The sequence below is a fragment of the Mesocricetus auratus genome, unplaced genomic scaffold (assembly GCF_017639785.1).
Source record: "Mesocricetus auratus isolate SY011 unplaced genomic scaffold, BCM_Maur_2.0 Super-Scaffold_100043, whole genome shotgun sequence".
In the NCBI taxonomy this organism is placed as follows: Eukaryota; Metazoa; Chordata; class Mammalia; order Rodentia; family Cricetidae; genus Mesocricetus; species Mesocricetus auratus.
This window is the reverse complement of record NW_024429220.1, coordinates 5798536-5821990: the sequence shown is the minus strand read 5'-3', so window position 1 is coordinate 5821990 and position 23455 is coordinate 5798536. Positions and strand designations below refer to the sequence as shown.

At 45.0% G+C, this 23455-nt stretch overlaps 1 protein-coding gene across 17 annotated transcripts in view; it reads right to left on the bottom strand.

The window, feature by feature from the left end:
- The window catches only part of LOC101826824 (gamma-secretase activating protein), a 103959-nt gene that overhangs the window by 56538 nt on the left and 23966 nt on the right, over positions 1 to 23455 (bottom strand). For 16 of the 17 annotated variants that reach the window (XR_005872960.1, XR_005872961.1, XR_005872962.1 and 13 more), the window contains exons 6-14: positions 21815 to 21903; positions 19341 to 19407; positions 18753 to 18802; positions 14387 to 14491; positions 13874 to 13933; positions 12496 to 12539; positions 11291 to 11376; positions 4008 to 4085; positions 2080 to 2157 (exon numbers count right to left, since the gene is read on the bottom strand). Coding sequence is in view for 12 of the 17 variants with exons in the window: in XM_040735174.1 (XP_040591108.1) it covers positions 2080 to 2157; positions 4008 to 4085; positions 11291 to 11376; positions 12496 to 12539; positions 13874 to 13933; positions 14387 to 14491; positions 18753 to 18802; positions 19341 to 19407; positions 21815 to 21903 (657 nt within the window). In the remaining 5 variants the exon portion in view is untranslated. Of the gene's footprint in view, positions 1 to 2079; positions 2158 to 4007; positions 4086 to 11290; positions 11377 to 12495; positions 12540 to 13873; positions 13934 to 14386; positions 14492 to 18752; positions 18803 to 19043; positions 19317 to 19340; positions 19408 to 21814; positions 21904 to 23455 lie in introns of those variants that run through there. The other variant, XM_040735172.1, reaches the window with a different exon arrangement.

Here is a 23455-nt window from a genome sequence, read left to right as displayed (position 1 = left end):
CTGTGTTAGAACACAGCAGAGAGAGGTCCATCTCCATAACCACTGTGTTAGAACACAGCAGAGAGAGGTCCATCACCACAGCCACTGTGTTAGACACAGCAGAGAGAGGTCCATCTCCATAAACACTGTGTTAGAACACAGCAGAGAGAGGTCCATCTCCATAACCACTGTGTTAGAACACAGCAGAGAGAGGTCCATCACCACAGCCACTGTGTTAGAACACAGCAGAGAGAGGTCCATCTCCATAACCACTGTGTTAGAACACAGCAGAGAGAGGTCCATCTCCATAACCGCTGTGTTAGAACACAGCAGAGAGAGGTCCATCACCATAACCACTGTGCTAGAACACAGCAGAGAGAGGTCCATCTCCATAACCACTGTGCTAGAACACAGCAGAGAGAGGTCCATCTCCATAACCACTGTGTTAGAACACAGCAGAGAGAGGTCCATCTCCATAACCACTGTGTTAGAACACAGCAGAGAGAGGTCCATCTCCATAACCACTGTGTTAGAACACAGCAGAGAGAGGTCCATCACCACAGCCACTGTGTTAGCACACAGCAGAGAGAGGTCCATCTCCATAAACACTGTGTTAGAACACAGCAGAGAGAGGTCCATCACCACAGCCACTGTGTTAGAACACAGCAGAGAGAGGTCCATCTCCATAAACACTGTGTTAGAACACAGCAGAGAGAGGTCCATCACCATAACCACTGTGTTAGACACAGCAGAGAGAGGTCCATCTCCATAACCACTGTGTTAGACACAGGAGAGAGAGGTCCATCTCCATAACCACTGTGTTAGACACAGGAGAGAGAGGTCCATCACCACAGCCACTGTGTTAGACACAGGAGAGAGAGGTCCATCACCATAACCACTGTGTTAGAACACAGCAGAGAGAGGTCCATCTCCATAACCACTGTGTTAGAACACAGCAGAGAGAGGTCCATCTCCATAACCACTGTGTTAGACACAGCAGAGAGAGGTCCATCTCCATAAACACTGTGTTAGAACACAGCAGAGAGAGGTCCATCTCCATAACCACTGTGTTAGAACACAGCAGAGAGAGGTCCACCTCATAACCACTGTGTTAGAACACAGCAGAGAGAGGTCCATCTCCATAACCACTGTGTTAGACACAGGAGAGAGAGGTCCATCTCCATAACCACTGTGTTAGACACAGCAGAGAGAGGTCCATCTCCATAAACACTGTGTTAGAACACAGCAGAGAGAGGTCCATCTCCATAACCACTGTGTTAGAACACAGCAGAGAGAGGTCCATCTCCATAAACACTGTGTTAGAACACAGCAGAGAGAGGTCCATCTCCATAACCACTGTGTTAGAACACAGCAGAGAGAGGTCCATCTCCATAACCACTGTGCTAGAACACAGCAGAGAGAGGTCCATCTCCATAAACACTGTGTTAGACACAGCAGAGAGAGGTCCATCTCCATAACCACTGTGCTAGAACACAGCAGAGAGAGGTCCATCACCATAACCACTGTGTTAGACACAGCAGAGAGAGGTCCATCTCCATAACCACTGTGTTAGACACAGGAGAGAGAGGTCCATCTCCATAACCACTGTGTTAGACACAGGAGAGAGAGGTCCATCTCCATAACCACTGTGCTAGAACACAGCAGAGAGAGGTCCATCTCCATAACCACTGTGCTAGAACTGAGCCAGTTGGTTTTATTGTCAACTTGACACAAAGTAGAGAGCCTGGGAAGAGGGAACTAAAGAACTGCCTAGATCATATTGACCTGTGGATGAGTCTTCTGTGGCATTTTCCTGATCAATCGATGTGGGAGGCTCTGCCCACTCTGGGAGGTGCATCCCCTAGGCACGTGGGCCTGAGAGGTATAAGAAAGCATGGGGAGCATGATCCAGAAGAGGGAGAGAACAAGAGTGAGAGCTAGCCCGTAAGCAGGCAGCTTTCTGCCAGGGTTTCCGCTTAAGTTTCTCCATGAATTCTTGTCTGACTTCCCTTGGCGATGATAGACTGTTGCTTCACGTGTAAGCTGGTATAAAGTCTTCCCCGCAGGTTGTTTTTGGTTATGTTTACCATGGATACCCACCAAGGTTGAGAAAAGTAATGCCCTTTGCCACGTGTGAGCCAGCACTCCCAGGAGCAGCAGTGAAGGTCTTTCTGTACCCTGCAGATGAAAAACATGAAGCCCTGTTAAGAAACCAGGCTAGTATTGGCCTCACCATGTGTAATAGTCAGGAAAAGTGCCTGCTGGCTTCTGGAATTCATGGTGCCCTACAAAAGCCACTAACATGGTTCACCTGAGAGAGGTCACTGTGGAGCAGATGACCCTGCTCTGGTAAAACCCAGATGTGGATTGTGCAGGGAGGGGAGAGTCCAATGGGGTCTACTCAATGAGCTAAGGTGGAGGTGGTCTCACGGTCATTTCTACACATTGCAGTTTTTTACCAATCCTGTAAGATTTCTCTAGCTCACAGCCCTGTGTTTAGCTAAAAGGAAGATTAAGGTGCCTGTGAAACTCTGTGTTGGCCTTCACTCTAGTCTTCTAACTCAGTCGACGTGCTGGCTGGAATCATTACACTGGTTATTAAAAACACAAAAATGTCTGTTACAAGTTTGCACTACTTGAGAATATGTCTACATCTAGTTCTGAAGTTGCTTTTAGTTGTTCCATTAAAAAGTTCTTAACTTTTCTGCATTGATCTCAGCAACACTGGGGCTCTACTGTGGGACTGTAGACTTTTATGTGGCGTGGCATAAAAGAAACTGACTACTAGAACAGAAATTCCATCTTTAAAAAAGTTTCAGGCACATTCATAACATGTACTCTACAAATACATAAAAAATTTTTTTCTATGTAGCCATGGCTAGTCTGCAACTTGCTCTGTAGGCCAAGCTAGCCTTGAACTCAGAGATCTGCCTGCCTCTGCCTCCCGAGTACTAAAGTTAAAGTGTGCACTACTGTGTCTGGCACAAATGTAGATTTTTAAGGAATTAAACAAGCACACAAAAACCCTCCTTAGCACAGTTCTAACTAAAACTATTGCAGGGCATGCTGTGGCCACATAAAAACCCTCCTTAGCACAGTTCTAACTAAAACTATTGCAGGGCATGCTGTGACCACACAAAAACCCTCCTTATCATAGTTCTAACTAAAACTATTGCAGGGCATGCTGTGGCCACATAAAAACCCTCCTTAGCACAGTTCTAACTAAAACTGTTGCAGAGCACGCTGTGACCACACAAAAACCCTCCTTATCATAGTTCTAACTAAAACTATTGCAGGGCATGCTGTGGCCACATAAAAACCCTCCTTAGCACAGTTCTAACTAAAACTATTGCAGGGCATGCTGTGGCCACATAAAAACCCTCCTTAGCACAGTTCTAACTAAAACTATTGCAGGGCACGCTGTGACCACACAAAAACCCTCCTTATCATAGTTCTAACTAAAACTATTGCAGGGCATGCTGTGACCACACAAAAACCCTCCTTAGCACAGTTCTAACTAAAACTATTGCAGGGCACGCTGTGACCACATAAGCAGCAGAGGCTGACACTTCATCCCACTCCCCAGAATGCTGCGTGCCAGCATCACAGGCCACAGACATGTGAAATGAAATAAATGTCTTAGTTTGATGGCATAGTGTATTCTGGAATGACAGCCTGTTTACATTTGAGATAACAGAAGATTTTAACTAAATCTCTATGTAGCCATGTGAGTTAAAAGCATAGATAGTTCCATTTAGTGATAACTAAATAGCAAACCAACATCTGCTAGAAATGGTCTATAGTCTAGAACAAGCCACGTGCTAATATAAAAACACATGTAGTACATCAGTTAACTATCTGACTACATGCCACTAATGAATCTCTTCATAAAACATAACTATACAGTTAATCATAAAATATACTGATAAAACTGTTTACTCGGTGTTAAGATGTCTGCAATTTATCTAATTTCCCACCATTTGGAAAAAGCAAAATGTAAAAGTAAAGGAGAATAAACTAAAAAGTACCTTTATGAAGGTAAAACACTGAATATGTGACTTCTTCCCAAGAGTCAAACTTTGGGCTGTAACACACACACAAACTCCCTGGAAAAAAAAAGAAAAGAAAGTACTTAATAACATTTGAATAATCTGCATAATAAATTTCATAGACCATCATTCACCTTCCCCACCTTAGTTCACAGATTATTTCTAAACTCACAAAGTGGTATTAATAAGTTGCTATGAAATTTCAAATCAGCATTTCTCATCCACAGCTATGGGCAGGCTGTGAAGGGTGGGGAACGTCCTCTGTACCTAGAAAAGGTCCCGCCTTCATGAAGCTCTGATGAGTGTGCATACTCTGTCCTCTTCCCCGGCTGTCCCCTCCCAGCCATTGTAGCTCTGCACCCCAGCTATCCAAACAAGACATCCAGTATTTTTAAAGCAAGATTGAAATGCAAACTATGGTCCTTTCCTATGAGCAATGGGAGCAAACACAATGTGTGAGACCATGCTCATCAATACCGGGTCCCTGACAGCTTTGGCCCACGTGGAAGGTCAGCACCTAGCAGGGCCTGCCTCACCTCCCTGCCTCTCCATCCTTCTCAGTATGCGAATCTCTGGATAACCTCTCTTAGCAGCTACTAATGTCGGTTGCCTGCAGGGGAAGACCTTGTGATTAAATCGATCCTGTTTGAGAACCCCTCGTCAAAAATGCCTGAACCACACGCTTTTCACATTTTAGGGTCTTTCAGATTCTGTAATAAACTTTCCAGGCTGGGCATGCCTAATCCTGTTTTGCTCTGTCTTGTTAACAGAGTTTTACAGTGCAGCCCCTGGCTGGCCCAGAATTCACTCTACAACAAACTGGCTTTGCCTTGGTCCTTGGCCCTCTGTCTCCCAAGCTCTTGGTTCATAGAGCACACTGCCTTTAGCAAGTTAGTTCTCTAAGCTTCAGTATTCTCATCTGTACATTTAAAAATATAGAAACTACTTCACAAGGTTCTTATATGAGAATCAAATAATATATATAAATCTCTGGCAAAAATCCTTATATCTGACTCTAAATGTTAGTTGCTATTATTATTATTCCAGAACAATTTGGCTTCTATTTATAAGTTAATGTAATATCCAGAGACTTTTAGAAAATACTCATCAATGATAAAGATAACATCTCCACATGGGCTCACCGTTGGGAACCATTTAGACGATGAAAACTATTACAGACAAGTTTTCCAAGGAAAACATCTCACTGGAACAATTATCAAAGGGCTCTATAAAATGCTCCAACACCGGCCTGCTTCTGAGAACTCAGCCATCGTGAGAGCAGGCAGGAGGAGGTTCAGCCCCCGACTCACTGTCTCGCAGCTGGCGGCACGCAGGAAGGCCGGCAGCATGACAGTGTAACCACAGTGCACAGTCGGGGCTGCCCATCAGATATGGAGGCGGTATTTTCTTCTCCGTGATCTCTTTGCCTTCCCAGTGTAATAGAGTTGCTAGCAATGCTTGCATGCGCTCGTAATCTTAAGTGATCCACGAGTGGCCAGACAGCAACAGCCCCTAGCCCTCCATCAACTCTGGGGAGCACACCCACGCTTCAGATTTTAGCCTCTCGCCCCCTGGAAGGTGCCCGATTTCACTTCTTAGAGCCGGGAAATGCAGGACAAAGCAGCTGTGGAGACGGCGAAGCCAGTGCCGTCATGGCACAGCGGCTCGAAGGCCCCAGGTATGGCGGATGGCTGCCAAGCTCCAAGCCACCATCATTACAGCCAACAGGGCATGCGCAGGGCCCTGAATCTCTCCGTTCTCCCTTCTCAAGCCACATTTCCAGACGTCAAGGCCCAGACCTACACTATCCCAGAGGAGCGACATTTGGCTTAGGCAATTTGGGGCCTTTCTCTAATCTTACTTTCCTGGAGTAGATCTCAGTGGAGAAAAGGCCATGATGGGGAAACCAGAAAGGGAAGCTTGGTCCAGAAAGTTCCCCCAAACAGAAAAACCGTGGCTCCAGTCTGCCCAAACAGGGAACAGCAGAATGGCCCACTCAAACAAAGTTATCTGCAATCCCAGGTCACAGGACTTATCCCATTTGCAAGACAAGAAATTGCTTGTGAACTCAAAATGGAGACCCTAGAGCCCACCGCCATCCACATATACCTCTACTACGGCCATGCCCACGGCTCTTCCTGCAGACTACTGAAAAACCATTTCTATTTGCCCGGCCATAGGCTGAGTCTTTCACCAACTTGCCTAGGGACTTCACAATCTTGTTTATTTTAACCGCAGAGGTAAGAGATCTTTTTTTAAACCCAACTGGAAAAATACCGGAACTGGCGCCTTACTACCCAAAAACAACGAAGACTTCTGCAGCTTGTTTTTTCTCACAAGAAACAGACTTAGTTTCTCTACTGCAAGGCTGACGACGAAGAACAAGGCCCATTTTCACTCTCTTAGACATTGCCAAGAAAGGGAGAGACACTTCCGAATCTCGTACCAGAAGACCCCAGTATGTTTTTAACTAGCTTGTAGCAGTCCTTCTATACGTTATGGTTGCTACTGTTCGTAACGCGTTCCTCTGGATAAAAAGGGAAGCTCCTAGAAACTGTAGCGTGCCGTGGTAAAAGGCGGGGAAGAGCCTTCCCTGTTCATCCCTGGGGGCTCTGATCTCACCTCTCCCCATCTTCAAAAGCAAAGCTCTTTCTGCTTGGCCTTGTCCCTTTTTCCTTTCCCACTAAATATATCCTGTAAGCATTTAAACAACTGGAGTTTTAAAAAAATTCCAGGGCTGAAGAGATCCCTCAGCAATCTCCAGAGGACCCAGGCTCAATTCCCAGCACCTACGTGGCAGCTCACAACTGTCGGTAACTCCAGTTCCAGAGAACCATACACCCAAGGCAAAATACCAACGCGCACGTTTAAAAAAAAATACCTAAACCCCACGTCCATGTTGTGCTGCCGCCTCTCCCACAGCTTCTAAAACTGAGCTGCTCAGCCTAAGCAGAATCAAGCTCTCCCGGTGTCAATGCTGTGACCGCCACCTCTCTGTGCTGCTGGCCCCTCTCCTTAGTGAGACCCCACTGTGCCTCTGGATCCTGTACATGTTCCGCTATCCTCTCTCATGAGATGCCCTTTTGTCCTCCTTCTGGATGTGAGAACCCACAGACGCATAATAACCAGTTTATTAAGGGGTGCAATGAAAAGACAAACTCACAGACACTGAGCAAAGCAGCCGCGCCACTGATCCTGCGGTCCTTGCCCAGCCATCCTGCCCGGGGTCGGGAGCACCAACTGCCCTGCCTCTCTGCAGCTTGCTCTCCTAACACCAAGTGCCAGGGAGAGCAAGGGAGCTAGAAAGCCTTCCCCTCCACTTATCAGTTGTCATACAGCAGACAAGACCACAGCCTAGGGCTGGTACCTCACAGCTGTAGGTGTAATGAGTTCTCACAACACCCCCCTACCCCCCACCCCCCATCCCCCCACCCCCAGCACTCAGGCTCCCAGGTATCGTTCCCAAGCCCCTCCCCCCTCTCACGTCCTCCGGTGGCTTCCATGCCGGCCACATCCCCACCACTCTCCTACATACACCGTCACTCCTGACTCCTCTTCCATCTCTTAGTTAACATGCTCAAATGACAGCTCATGACCTCCCTTTAGCAGTCCACCACGCGCCTGCACCTCGGTAACTGCCGTCACTGCTGGTGTCAGGAACCTGAGGCTCTTCTCTCCGCAGAGGAAGACATCTCTGCTTTCATCTCCAACACGCATCTTGCTCCGTCTATTTCTCTACGTCCTTCTGCCCATTGTAGTTCAAGTCCCCGCTGTCTCAAATGTGACTCAGATCTCATCTGAATTTGACCTTCCAGGTCTCCCCTTCCCCAAGACTTTCCCCACCCAGCAGCTACAGTGATGACTTTTATCACAATTAATTACCACTGTACATGAGTGACACAAACCTCTCCCCACCCAGCAGCTACAGTGATGGCTTTTATCACAATTACCACTGCACGTGAGTGGCACACAGTAGCAGGCTACACGGTGACACTTTTTCATACGGGCACATGGCACATTTCACTCACGCCCACCTTGCCCACCACCCTCTCCCACACTCCCCTTGTCCCTTTGCCTCTCTCCAGACCATCCACACACAGGAGAAAACACTGTATTTTTATATCTAGTTTATTTCACTTAACACGATGGCCTCAGTGCCAGCAATTTCCCTGCAAGTACCATGGTTTTGTTCTTCTTTGACTGAACAATAATCCATTGTACATAGCTACCACATTTAACCAGGCATAGCCTGTTGACAAGCATGGAGGCTGATTCCTAGCTTTGCCTGTGTGAATACTCCTTAAGGATATGTATGCAGTCAACACATACCAATACATACCACTGCCTGCTCAAAACACTTCAGTGACTGGGTGTCCATGGAGGGTCCTAAGACTGCTAGGGGACGATAGTCAGGAAATAGTCATGTGTTTACAGATTATTATTCAAAACTAACTCATTCCAAGGTTAAAATATACCTTTGGAGGACACATACACAGAGGTTACTACTTAACCAAATGATGAAATGCAGTGTCTGTATAAACAGTTGCAAGACGTACTGACATTATATGCCTCCTGCGCTCGTGTGAATGAACTTCATAACACCACTGTGACGTAGTCTCACAAAAACTTAACCTATGTCTACCTATGCTACCGGGTGTAACTTCTGTTTTATAGGAGACATAGAGAATAGTGGGAAAATTCTAAGACTCCCATCTGGAAACAAAGAATTAAATTCAGAATGTGGGCCACTTTTTAAGACAAAGAGTTCCTCAATATATTCAATTTGTGAAAAAGGAGTCGGGACAGAGGTATAAAGGAAATTGTACATTAAAAGACACCACAGATGAAGTGTATTGATGAATGCAATTAATTTCTTTTAAGGATAATGAAGCAGGGGTTATTTGAAAGAGCATCTACAGAAATACACACTAACTTCCTTGGCAGTCAAGTGTGTAGTGTCTGAACATTACCTTTTGTGTTTGACACAGGGCCTCACTACTGAGGCCAAGATAACTTTAAGCACACAGCCCATGTCCCTCTGCTGCTTGAGTGCTGAGAAAACAGGCGTGTGCCCCCAGTCCATCTACAATTTGCTCTTAAATGGTTTACTCATATATGAAAAGAATGACAAAGGAAATATTGAAAATTATATGATTAAATAAGACATGTAGGTATTCGTTATTATTTTTGTTTTTATAATTTTTGTTTTTGGTTTGGTTTGGTTTTTCGAGACAGGGTTTCTCTGTATTGTTTTGGAGGCTGTCCTGGAACTCTCTCTGTAGACCAGGCTGGTCTCAAACTCACAGAGATCCACCTGCCTCTGCCTCCCAAGTGCTGGGATTAAAGGCATGTGCCACCAATGCCCAGCCATTCATTATTATATTATATGCTTGAGTGTTATAAAAATAACTGTGATAAGAAAAAAATCTTCTATGACTTTTCATAAATCTTAGAATAAAATCTAAAAGCTTTTATGTCCCGCAAGGCCCTACCTCCTGTGGCCCTGCCTACATTGTCTCTTTCCTCCCTCAGTCCCTCTCATCCCCACCCCTGCTGGCCGTCCATCACTCACAGTAGGAAATGGGCACTCACAAATGGCTCCCAGCTGATCCACCCCATTCTCTGCACTCACGAGGACTGGTTGATGGAGGGGTGCCTGTGGCTAAGGAAGGCCAGGACTGACAGGACAGACAATGGGACAGATGAGAAGCAATGTGGCAGGGAAAAGGTACTTTTCAGGACTAAAGGAGACAGGATGGAATGGCTGGCGCAGAAGGAGAAACACACATGGACCTAGTACGCTAGACCATATTCGAGAACTCTGCCTTCCTCCATTGAATGCTCAGCAGATGGAGGAACAAAGAAGGAGAAACACACATGGACCTAGTACGCTAGACCATATTCGGGAACTCTGCCTTCCTCCATTGAATGCTCAGCAGATGCTCTCCTGTCTTCCTGTAATTCTCACTCATGATGCTTACCATGATTCTATTTGAATGTTATGTATACACCTATGAAGTGTCACCAACAGTAACCTCTACTAAAGGTCAGGCCATGCCTGCTCATCACTGTGCTGCCAAAACTTAGCATAGGAGGCTGGAGAGACCACGCAGCAGCTAATCAAAGTGTGGTTCCCAGCTCCTCACTGATGCTTCACAATCCCCTGTAACTCTCATTCCAGAGATTCAACACCCTCTTCTGACCTCCGCAAACACCCACACCCATATGCACACACACCCACACACTCAATTTCAAATAAAATGTTTTGAAAACCTTAGCACATAGTAATCCTCAATAAATGTTAGATTCATGCATGACTAGCACATATTTTTGCTTTAAATAATTTTATATATTTACAAGGAGAATATGATTTCAATTCAAATGTTACCCAAGAAGTAAATATCTGCTCAGAATGGTATATTAAAAATGGTTATTATGCTTTGTTTTTCAGTGTTGATTTATATGTTCATTGAACTTGATATGATTTCTCAAAAGATTGATTACATATAATCGCATCTTTCTTCTTTCATTGTTAGGTCCCCCTCCCCCGCTCCATGTTCTCTATATAAACAGGTATATGTCAAGCTCTGAATTCTAGAATGGCAGCCGTCACTTAGCATCCGTGTCCAGGTACATGGGCTTAGATCCCAAACATGGGTTAGTGAGATGACTCCATGGGTAAAAGCGCTTGCCACCAAACCTGATGACATGAACTCAATCTTGGAGCCCACATGGTGAAATAATTCCCTCCCACAATTTGTCCTCTGGCTTCCACATACATGCATGCAATGGCATACATGTGCCCACAGACATACAACACATGCAAAATAATGTAAAAATAAGTAATTAGAACCCAACACTTCAGTAAGGTGAACATAGAAAGCATTTCCTGTGGGAAAATGTGCATTGAATAAATATGAATCCACCCGCTCTATTAGAACAGCATCGGTAAAAACTATTGGAACAATAACCCTGTTGGTGGTGGCTTTGCTCATTAATACAAGTATGTATTAAATCATAGTGGAAGGGCAGAGGTGTCACTCACTGTATGCCACTAGGTGTTAACCCTAAGTTCCCTGCTTAGTGACAAAGGTGTAAAATTACAGTGGAGAAGGTGATTTGACATATAAATGTACATATAATATCCATTTGATTGATATTTTAAATAATGTGACTGCTATATTTCATTTTCAGGCTTCACATAGTGGAACTTGTATAGAACTCAAGTGAATAAAAATTGACAAGGATGACCTTGATTCTACCTGTGTGATTGGTAAAAACACAGAGAGAAGGCTGGTTGCATAACTTTTCTTGGTCTTGACGATAATCATATCCAAAGTTGACAAATCTAAGATGGTAAAGGAAAAGACATTATTGAATGCATTTAAAGAGGTACTCTCCTCATACATGCTATAACCACCACAACACACTCACAGAGGCAAAAATATGTTTCTGATACGTTTCAGCAGGCAATTTTTGTTTAAAAATACAAAACAGTGATTAAAAATATACATAATACATAAAAGATATGGGCCTGCCAATAGACAGAAAATTGTATTACTTACAACATATGTTTCTATAATATTTGTGATTTATAGTAAATGTTATCTAAAATATACATATATAAGTTCAAAGTAGGCACAATTAAATATCCATATATGTTTAATTAAAGATGATGAAATATTGAACAGCTTTGGACTACCATTACTCCAATTTGGAAGACTTTCTTCTCTTCTGACCTTTGACATGCTCTGTTTTGTTTTATTTAAAAAAATCTGTAGCTTTTTAACCACACACAAAAAACTCTCTGTAAAAGAAAAATTCTTGCCTTTCATGTAAAAACAAAAATAGAAAAAATAAAGCAAGAAACTCCTGAGTTGCAAGTGGGTTGACCTGTGACCTCCTGTTGGCAGCAAGAAAGCCTTTCGATAGTTGATCTAAATGCATTCACGCTGGCTCATAGAACCTTCTGTTTAGTCACAGGAAGGCAAGAACTTCCACACATCAAAGTAAATGCAGGTGCCCTACAGAAATCAACACAGTTGACTCTATACATGCAATCCCCTATCCACTGACAAGCCAGCTTATATTCTGTAAAGAATGGAGATATTAATAACAGATCCACAAGGGGCTAGGCAGATGTCTCAGTAACTAAGAGCACTGGCTACTCTTCCAGCGGACCCGAGTTTGATGCCCAGCACCACAGGGCAGCTCACAACCTTCTGTGACTCCAGGCCCAGCGGATCCAACACCCTCTTTTGGCCTCTGCAAACACTGTGCATGTGAGATACATAGGCACATATGCAGGCTAAACATCCACACACATAAAGCAAAGACAAATAAATCTTAAAATAGATGCATAAAATATCAGACCATCCCAGTATCTACCTATCACAATTAGGAATAGATGTCATCATTTTGCTACCTATAAATGTCTATGAAATTTAACACTCTATGGATAACTTACTTAAATCTTAAGCCACTCAATGATATGTCCAAGGGCATTTCAAACTGTCAAAAAATGAGGAGGAGATCAGCATTAAAAATGACATTACAGGTCTTCCCTAGAGAAGAGCTCATCGATTGATTGTCGAGTGACAAATAGTCAGCCCTGAAATTATATAAATAACATTATATAAACATGTATGTACATATCTATATATGCATACAAAAAGTAACATCACCCAAGCATATATATATATACATATCCACATATTCATAAAATAAGTAACATCACCCAAGCATATTTATATATATTCACATATGCATACAATGAGTAACATTACATAGACATGTAAATACATATTCATATATTATACAATAAGTAATATTACACAGACATGCATATACATATACATATAGTCATACAATAAGTAACATTAAAGATATGTATATTGCTATTCATATATGCATATAATGATAATTAATGAAAGCAGAGACCGTGAATTGTGAGCAGAATGGGGAGGGGTATGGGTAGGATTTGGAGGGAGGAAAGGGAGAAATTTTGTAACTATATTATAATCTCAAAAATATTTCAGTAAAAAAATGGCATTACATGATAACAGCTGTGAAATGCAAAGCAAGCTGCCAGTGCTCAGCTGGCCTGGTGTTAAAGAGACCATTTAACCATCATCTCCAAAGGCAAGACCCAAACCCACAGGGCAGGAGTCTACTGGAATATCCTGGAGTTTACAGACACGTTCAGTACTTCTTCTTTCCTACAAGACTAACTCTGCCTTCAGTGAATATCATAAACAGATTGTATAGTAGGATGGTTGACAGCCACAACCTTCCACAAGACAGACAGTCATGAAAGGAAGGAAGCCTAGGGTGTCTTGTGGAGTGGGTGAGTTAAAAATGGGGCAGGAAATGAAGGGAAAGTCTTGTAACAGTGTGAAACCAGTGTGTACTTGATGCCAATATTGGTCCTGAGAAAGGGAGGAAAGACTGTCCATCCCAGATAAAGACATACACAGTGCCTTCCCATAGGCAGACAATGACAGTGCTAGACACTCACTAAACGGTACACTCTAACTGACTCCCTTCCTCATCCTCAAACCCGTTCTGTTCATGATTCCTTTTGAGTCAAATGACTCTCAGCCTCTTAGAGCAATCTACTCTGGTCACAAAACTTCCTCTGAGGCCCTCTTAGGGCAGCTACTTTAAAAACACACTATCCTCTTTACCTGTACCAACTCTGCATCTGAGAGAGCCGTGGTTCAAGGCAGCAGAAACCAAGTTATTTGATCACACAAGTGACTGGCACAGTGTCAAAACGCCAGAAATTTTACATGTGATTTCAACTCCAGAAAAATGTCCTGGGACAGAGCAGTCTATGTACTCACCATTAAAGTAAAGCTCTCATCTGCCCAAAACTGGATGCATTTCAAGACACTCTTTGATTGCTAGAAAAGAAAACGTTTGACATCTCATCTCCAAAAATAAAAAAGCCGAAGAGAAAAAGTCGTCAAGAAGCAGTAAAAACAAACCCTGTTCATTGTCTGTAATAAACCTTCACTGGTTGCTCCCGTTAGTGATAACATGGTCGTTAGAAAGTCTAAAGCAGGGGCTGGAGAGATGCCTCGGTTGGTGAGAGCACTGGCTGCTCTTCCAGGACCTGAGTTAGATCCCTGGCACACACCTGGTGACCCACAACCACCCGTAGCTCAGTCCCAGAGGACCCAACCCCCTCTTCTAGCCTCTGCAAGCACTGTACCTACATGGTGCACAGACATGCATGCAAGCGAAACATCCACATGCATAAAATAAAATAGATAACTAACATTTTTCAAGACATGATAATGATGTCAAAATTATATTGTTTCTGTAGAAACAGGTACCCATGGGCTAGTTCTTACCTCCAGTTCAACGTAGTATAATCTCTGCTCTGACATATCCCATTGAGCCCAAACAAAATCTTCAGCTATTCTGTCTCTTGGGAGATGGCTGGAATTTCTAATTACCTAGGGGGAAAATGATTTTATAAGTACTTTCAAAATGACAGCCTAAGTCATCATTTATGCATAGCCTAAGCCTATGATACAGGTAAACACCCCTACTTTATTACCAGCACCTCCCCACACCCACAACATAAATGCTTTTTCTGTAAAATGTTTAAGGCATCATCGCCTCTTTCGCAATGCTCTGTGCTCTGTTCTTCTTAGCTTAACAGGCAGGTTGGCAGTACAAACACCCGTACTGACAGAACATGAATAGCTTCCTGTCGTAATCGCACCCCTTTGGTCGGGTCTAGACACAAAAGCCTTCATCTCCAAAGACCAAGGTTCATGATGCCAAGGACATACTCGGGCCCAACATGGGGAGCACTGTAACTGCTCACACTCGGGCCTAACATGGGGAGCACTGTAACTGCTCACACTCGGGCCTAACATGGGGAGCACTGTAACTGCTCACACTCGGGCCCAACATGGGGAGCACTGTAACTGCTCACACTCGGGCCTAACATGGGGAGCACTGTAACTGCTCACACTCGGGCCTAACATGGGGGGCACTGTAACGGCTCACACTCGGGCCGAACATGGGGAGCACTGTAACGGCCCAGGGGGGCCATTCACCAACCAGTGCTTTTGGTCATAATCTTTCCTTCATGTGTTCCACAAGGGGGATGGCATTGCCCAGCCACCAGCAGTGCTTGACTCCCACACATCTGCCTCGGATTCTGCCTTCTGAACAGTCTCACCTCAGAATCCCTAATACAAAGCAAAGTTTCCTGACTCTGTGTTCCTAGTGGGCTTATGCGTGCTTCCATAGTTACACCGTAGTACTCTAACGCCCCAGTGAGCATGTACTCCTCTGAGGACACCTGCTGACTCGTGTCTGAGTGCTTCTAGAATCTAATGTTACCCAAGGACTGCTTCTAGACGTGAAGGAAGACGAAACAAGGGTACGTAAAGTGTAAAGTGTCTGTTTAAACCCAAAGAACCATAGAGGTTTAAAATCAAAGGGTGAGGCAGAGCTGTAGCTCAGCTCGAGTCCTGCCTATGAGCAGGAAGCACTAATCCCCAGGTCCCCATAAGCCGGGCACTGTGGCACAGGACTATGTTCCCGGCACTTGGGAGGACCAGGAGTTTAAGGTCATTTTGGCTACATAGTGAACTCAGGGGGAAACTGAGGCCCAGAGAGGTTAGATTAGGCTGAGTAGTTAGTTTAGCAAAACTTAGCATCCTAACATCTGGCCTTTGCTAATACTTTTTTAAAGGTATCAGCAGATCTTACAGTGACTTTACAGAAGGAGCTAAGAATTCCCTCTCCAGGCGATGGGTGAAGGCTCAGCTGGTAAAGTACTGTGTTGTAAGTATGAGGACCTCAGGTTGATCCTGAGGACCCACGTGAAAAAAAAACAGCCACAGTGCTTGTACTTGTAATTCCATGACTGGGGAGACAGAGCAGAATGTTCCCTGAGACTAGCTGGCTACCCAGTGTAGCCTAGTTAGCAGGCCAATGAGAGACCCTGTCTCAAAATATAAAGTAGACGGTATCTGAAGGATCACACATATGTTTGACCTCTGACCTACACACACACACAAACACACACACACACACTAGCATATATACACACACACTAACATATACACACACACTAGCATATACACACACATACACAAAATGCCCTTACAAGGAATTTACTTTTCCAAACTGGGAATAGTAATTCACACCTATAATACCAGCACCTGGCATGGTGGTTCACATCTGCAATACCAGCTCTCGGACACTGAAGCAGGAGGATCACAAATTCCAGGCCAGACTGAAAGACATAACAAGACCCTGACTAAAAAGGGAAAACAAAACAAAAGAAAACAAAAACAGGGTTTACTTTCTAAGGGCAAGGGCTATGACTCCGTGGGTTAGCATGTGGCAGAGCAGGTGTTTAGCATGTGAAATTCCAAGCCCAAGTCATTCTCCTCAAAATGCCTACCGAGCAATCAGCAAACCATAAAACAAAAGCTCAACCCTGAGGGACCTGTCCAGTGCTGGTGGGAATTTGAGGTCGGTACAAAGCACAGGCTCTATCTTGTTCACCTCGGTCCATCACCATTGGGCATGGGCAGTGATGCCAATGGTCCCAGAGCACCTCTGTATCCTCTAAATCCCGTTTCTATGTGCATGAATTCTGGTTCAGGGAACAAGCTTGTGAATCCTTTCAGCCAAAGCCATATGACAAGATGAGCATCAGATTCTGCCATGACCATGTTAAAATGCCCCTGTGTCCCTTTGGGGCGACCTCACTTACGTTCCTCTCTCTGCTACGAGATGGAGCTACAATGCCTCCTCTGTCACTTAAGGGTGTTGTGGTGAACAGGCGGGATTACACACCCTTCTAGGAAACTGTTACCAAAGCCTTCCGAAGGTAGGCAGAAGAGGGTCCCTCCCCCGCATATGGAGAAACAGGGAAGCTGGGCCATCTTGGCCAGCCGCACGCTGTCTGGGCAGCTGAACAGAGCCCCGCCTCTCACTGTCCCTGCAGCAGCACTGGGATCCCAATCTTTCAACCCACTCTCTAGTCCCTGCTGGGTCCCATCTAACATGTGTGCAGAACAGCCTCCTCCAGGCGCTCATAGCTGCGGTTGGGATCTAAAACGCTGGCCCTGCTCTGCGGGTCACCAGCTGCCAGAGCCCTGCTCGGTCTCCAGCAGATCTTCTGGTTCGAGGTTTTCATAGTAGCTACCTGGTTAGTAAACACTGCCTCCCATTTCAGTATTGTTCATATAATCTTAAAGTCTTCAAAGAAACATTCTCAGAGGAAGATTATTCTGAGAGCTGTCGGGTGAAGGTACCTGCCACCAACCTTTACAACTTCAGTCTGATGCCTGGAATCCACAGGGTAAAAGATCTCTGACCTCCATACTCACCCCCATGGCATGCACACACACACACACACACACACACCACATGCATATGCATACACGCATACATATACACGCATACTCTCTCATTTGCAAGCACATACATGCACACCATGCACAAACACATGCATACAGTCTCATGAGCAAGCATATACATGCATATGCACACATAGAGGTGTACACACCCATATACGCCCATGCTAGCACAGGCATGCACACATATACACACATGCACACACACTACAAATCACAACAAATAAACGTAAAAATTAAAGGTTATCTTATATAGACTAAACATTGGATAAAGCCATTTTAATGTCTATACTATATTCAGACCTCATAAGAATTGTCAAGGAAAGGGTAACCAATTAAAAAAACAGAAAAGGATATAATCAATAAATTCTCCTAACGCAAATTTAAGTAGCCAGTAAACAGAGAAGGTGCCCAAAGTCAATAAACAGTAAATAAATACAGACTAAGTTGGCAGTAAGATGTTAGTTCATACCCATGAAATTGGGAAATGTTAAAGGTAAACTTACCTGATACTCTCATACTTCGCTTGTAAAACTAGTTTGGCCTTTTGTTTTGTTTTGTTTTGTTGGGGATAGCAATTAGCAGACCCTCCTGAAACTTATTAAATGCATATCCCTCCAACCTTGTCATCCAAATCTAAGGATTTAGGTCAAAGGCATAAAGGTACCAATATGTAAAGGTGCAAACAAAGGTAAACATTTAAAGGTCACAACACAGTAGAATAAGGAAAGCATCAGAGACACCATGCCTGAAGCTACCATGCACTTCCTCAGAAAATAAATCCAAGCTACCCCAGCTGGCTTTTAGATAACGCACATGAGTTAATAATAAACCAAACCAGGGTTTGTCAGAAGTAGAGATAAATGTGGAGTAAACATAAACTAATAAACATGTGGGAAAATGTGAAAGGACATATTCCAGACAAGGAGAACGGTGGGATTATTTGCTACATGTATATATACATTAAAATTAGAGGAATGCGATTAGTTACTTCCCGCTTACTAGTCTAATGCTATTGTTACAGGAAGTAAAACAGCAAACACAAAGGAAGATACTAAATGTACATATTATGATTCTATTTGATAAAAACAATTGATTTCCCCTATGTGTGTGTCTAACCTTGGGCAGGTTTGCACAAGCAAGAAGACTGGATGGAGTCGGGGCCCACTGGGTGTGAGGGGGAGAGGAGGGGTCACTAACTCCCCCACACATCCTTGTTTCACACATCCTAAGAGTAAGATGTCAAAGCAAATGCTTTGTGTCATAGAGCTCATCTGTCTTTAGAAGCCAGAGACATAACCCTTCTAGAAGAGATTTCAATCTTTACCACTCTGTTTCCATCTTCTCTGGTGATCTGGATATGAAACCGCTCGATATCTTTAAAAATAAACCAACAAAAAAAGATATTTTGTCATTCAGGAAAGACATCTGCAGCCTTGGTAGAAAGTACCCCATCATACACAGGGATCCCACGACCCTCCAAACCCACCCTTCTCCCCCGGCTAACAGGGTTTCCAGACCCACACTTATACATACATGCTGCTCTGTGCTTTACATCTGCCCTGGAATCCTCCAGGGACCAAGCCTTCCCTTCCCTCTCTCCGCCCAAGTCCCTTACCCCAGATCACAGTCATCCATCTGACAGACACACATCTTCAAGGAAACAGTGTAGCTGTTCTACAAGTCAACCACCGGACACGCATGCGCACATGAGCCATTCCTTTCCCAAGCCAAGGACGCTGACTGAGGAAGGAGCTGCAGAAGGGGAAGCTCTGATCTCACAGGAGTTCTAGGTCTCGAATGGACGCTGGAGGTGAGCAGCCCCTGGGCAATGGTAGAGACCACCAGCCGGTTCGATCCGGGTTCACACTTCACTAGGCGACTGTGGGCATGCGCCCCGCACATCATTACTTACATTTCTCTTCTGAAATCAGTAACAGGTGGCTCTGTAGGCGGTGACTTTCAGCATGCGGGTAGAGGAACTGCAGAGAGTGAATATAAGAGATCATAAGCGACTATTTGCGTGTTCTGATACTTCAGTCGCCATTTGATCATGGCTACTGGTACACGCTATAAAAGAAACTGAGAACCACGGATGCGTTAGGGGAATCACATGTACACATGACAAAGGTCGAGCAGGTAGAGGAAGGAACCCCTGAGGACCTCAGTTTTCTCGGGGAGGTTGGCACCAGGTACGACATCATCACCAGACTTCTAAGCACAAGGCAGAGAGAGAAGCGGCCTCCAGGGTGACACTTCCTGTTTGCAATATTTGATTCTGAAGCCATCGGAAACAATGGGACCAACATGTATACACTGTGTTTCAGTTCCCAGAGACAAAGTGCGGCCAGTAAATTTATTGCGAAACTAAGCCTAGTATATAACTGAGAACACAGTCCCTGCTGCAATGTTCAGACTCCCACAGCTGAGAGACAAAGAACAAAGTGACCAGGGGCTTTCCAAGAAAGAACAGGGAGTCATGATGTGGCAAGTGAGGCTAGCTGTCCCGGAGAGAAAGGCTCAATGCAGCGCCTGACAGCGTGCTAGCTGTCAGAGGGAGGGAAGGCTCAATGCAGCGCCTGACAGCATGCTAGCTGTCCCGGGGAGGGAAAGCTCGATGCAGCGCCTGACAGCATGCTAGCTGTCCCGGGGAGAAAGGCTCGATGCAGCACCTGACAGCATGCTAGCTGTCCCGGGGAGAAAGGCTCGATGCAGCGCCTGACAGCGTGCTCTCCACTGTGTCTGCCCACGGCACAAGGTTGATCCCATCCGCTGAGACAACAAAGGGAAAACTGGCAGGAGATGGGTGCTCAATCCCTTCATCATAAAAAAAAAGTGCCAGGCAGTAAGCCAGCCTGTTCATTTTAAGGCATGAAAGGCCAGCTTGCTCTGCACAGCAAGTCGCAGGCCAGCCAGGGCAACATAATGAAATGTTGTCTCTAGGAAAAGACAAACAAAGCACTCCTTGTTCACTTTATTTGTCCGAGCCCTTTAATTTTGTCGTTTACCCTGCCTGGGTGAGGTTGCTGATGAGGGGATCCAGAATGAAATCAGAAAAGGGAAGTTTGCTCTGCCTCGTAGCCATCCCGCACTCAATACAGTGCAGGGAGTTGGCTCCCAAAGAGAGAGAAACAGTTTGCAAGCTCCAGGCTGGGGCCTATCTGCAATAGCAGAGGTGGAGGGCAAACACGGGTCAGAAGAGCTGGAGGATAGTAACAGAGGTAGGGAGAGGGGGAAGGGAGGGGAGGGGAGGGAGGGGAGGGAGGGGATGGGGGGAGTCAAGCCCTCCCCTAACACAGGGAGAGGCAGCCCATTGGCTGCAGGCTAGAGCTAAAGCAGATACTACAGGGGAGACTTAGCTAACTCCAGGCCAACCAAAAAGGTAGCAGAGCATGAAATTAAGCACGGGAAATTATGGTCTAGCACGTTTATGTACAATCAGTCTTCACTGTGGTAACCACCAAAGAACCCAGATACTGAATACTAAACTTGATCACGGGTCAAGTAGGTTAGGTCCCTCCAAAAACTCTGTTCACACTCTTGTCAACGGATGAATATAGAATTTTGTCTGTGTGTTTCTGCTGAAATACGCCTTGTGTCACACATCTCGCTGATTCATTAACATTGAGCTTATGACCCACAGCATAATAACTCAGGACTGAACAAAGCTTATCTACATAACACACATGTTACCTCCGTAAGACACATCACAGCCTTTGTACTCTTAGAAACACTAGATAGCACTTCAGCACAAAAGCAGGAAGTCATTTCAAACAGTCACCTCACAATGAAAAGCACAAAAGTTCACCCACGGCACTAGGTGGTGAGCACCGCCTGTGGGCAGCGTAAGTGTGGAAACCAAGCAGAGAATCGCCTCAGCTGGGGTGTGCAAGCCCGAGACTCACCTGCTCGGTGAATACCTGGCCAAGTGCTGTGAAGTGTTAATTTTGAACTGCAAATAAACCTTCATACGCACAAGAATATACAAGTGTGGAAGCTTCAAATCAAAAAATGACTGTGCACCCACATTACCCACAAGGGGCTTCTGCAGCAGTCCGCAGGGTCGCTAACCAGGTAATTAGTCTGTCAGCAAGGTGAATAGGTGACATAACAATTCTAAAGCTTACCAGAGAGTTATTTTAACATTTCATGCTTGTCGTGTGAAAACATCACCTTACTATCAGGTAGAGCAGAGCCGAGCAGCCGGGTCTGAGTTCTTGTCTCCATGCTTACGAGGGAAATGCTGACACTAGAAGCCTTCACGGCTGGGACTCTGCTTAGAGGAATAATTCTGGAACTGTGTGAAAGCACTTTGTAAACAAACACCTTTCTCCCTAGGAGCACACCTTCTGATCAGTAAGATAGCAGATAGGCAGCAGGCTTACCTACCTGGACCCAAATACAGCTATCCACTGCTTTCAGAACCTTCACGCTGTCCACAGGATGGATTTCGACCAGCAACGTTAAGCACTTTGATCCTACAGAGAAAGGGAGGATTTCAGGCATAAAGACTGGGATAGCACACGTTCTCTTTTCTCTCAAGCAAACCTAAGAAAGAATGACTGATGTCTCAACTTACACCAGATGTGCGTTAGCGGAACAATTCTACCATTATCATAATGTCTCTTGAGGTGGCATTAAACTGTAACTCTCTTCCCCAGGTTCTTCCTCTGGGGCTCTGTGGTAGCCCAGGGGCTCTAAGAGAGCAATTGGCCTGCCTTGCAATTACATCCTTACACGCCTGCCTTTGACGCAGTCACATAATGCCCATGTTCAAAGGGCAGCCTTTGAGTGCCCTAGGGACAGCAGCAGGCACTGGGGGACCGCGTTTACAGTACAAATGGTTTCTGGAGCCAGATGCCATCTAACCCTGTGCAGCCCCAGTGACCCAGGAGCACTTGGCTGGCCTCCAACCGGTGTCGTCCCTCCAGACAGCATCATTTGCAAATAGGTGCAGCTGGGTTTTGCAAGTGTTTCCTTTTATATCGTCTATTTCTTAATTTGCCTAAGTTTTACTTTGACATTTCTCAAACTCAGAATTGGAGCCATGGGTACACAACTCGGCGGTAGGGCAACTGAGGAGGTTATGGGAGGCCTCATTACCAAAAAGGAAAAAAAAATCAAACCAGATCAAGAACCCACAAGGAAGCTGAAGTCACTGTGCCTATAGTGGAACCATTTGAGCACAGTTTCATAGACCTTCTGCCTTCTAAGTCTAAGTTAGCACAGCCCTACTCATCATCTGTCCAGTTCTGCAGCTCAGTGGCAACCAGTGGTGGAAACACAGACTTCTGACTCATGTGTATCATGGCTGACAGTGCCTAACATTAGCAGCACAAAATCTGTTTCCCCCAGGAGTGAGCAGCATTAGTCAACAGCTGCCTTAGGTCCTGGTGTCATATCTGAGCAAATGTCATAGAAGCAATTAGGAGTAAGTCCTGACCAGGGGCTGGATGGGGTTTACCACAGACATCCAAATTTAGGTCAAAGGTCCCCTCTCCCAGGAGCATAGTTGAGTTCTTTTTTTTTTAAATTTAAGTTAGAAACAAGTTTGTTTCACATGTCAATCCCAGGTCCCTCTCCCTCCCCTCCTCCCCATCCCTCCCTACCAGGCCCCCTAGTCCCCCACCCAATCTCCACTCCGATCCCCAGTTAGAGTGAGGCCCTCCATGGTGGATCTCCAGAGTCTGTCATATCATCCAGGGTAGGGTCTAGGCCCTCCGTCAAGAGTCCAGGCTGAGAGAGCATCCCTCATTGTGGGATGAGCACTCAAAGTCTATTTGTATAAATACTACCCAAGGCCCCATAGTCAAGTTCTTATGGCTCTAATATAGTCAAGTTCTCTTTCAATCACTGTATTGGGAATATTAATGAGCAATTTGGGGATCACACAGAAGTCTGGAATCAACCCGTTTTCAGTTCTTAAGAGTAGCCTGGTGCATGAGCCAGTTTCCGGGATACGACCTAACAAATTGCAAGTCCTGGGTCATTTCTATAAAAATGTCTTCACTGATCACCAGAGGGGAAATT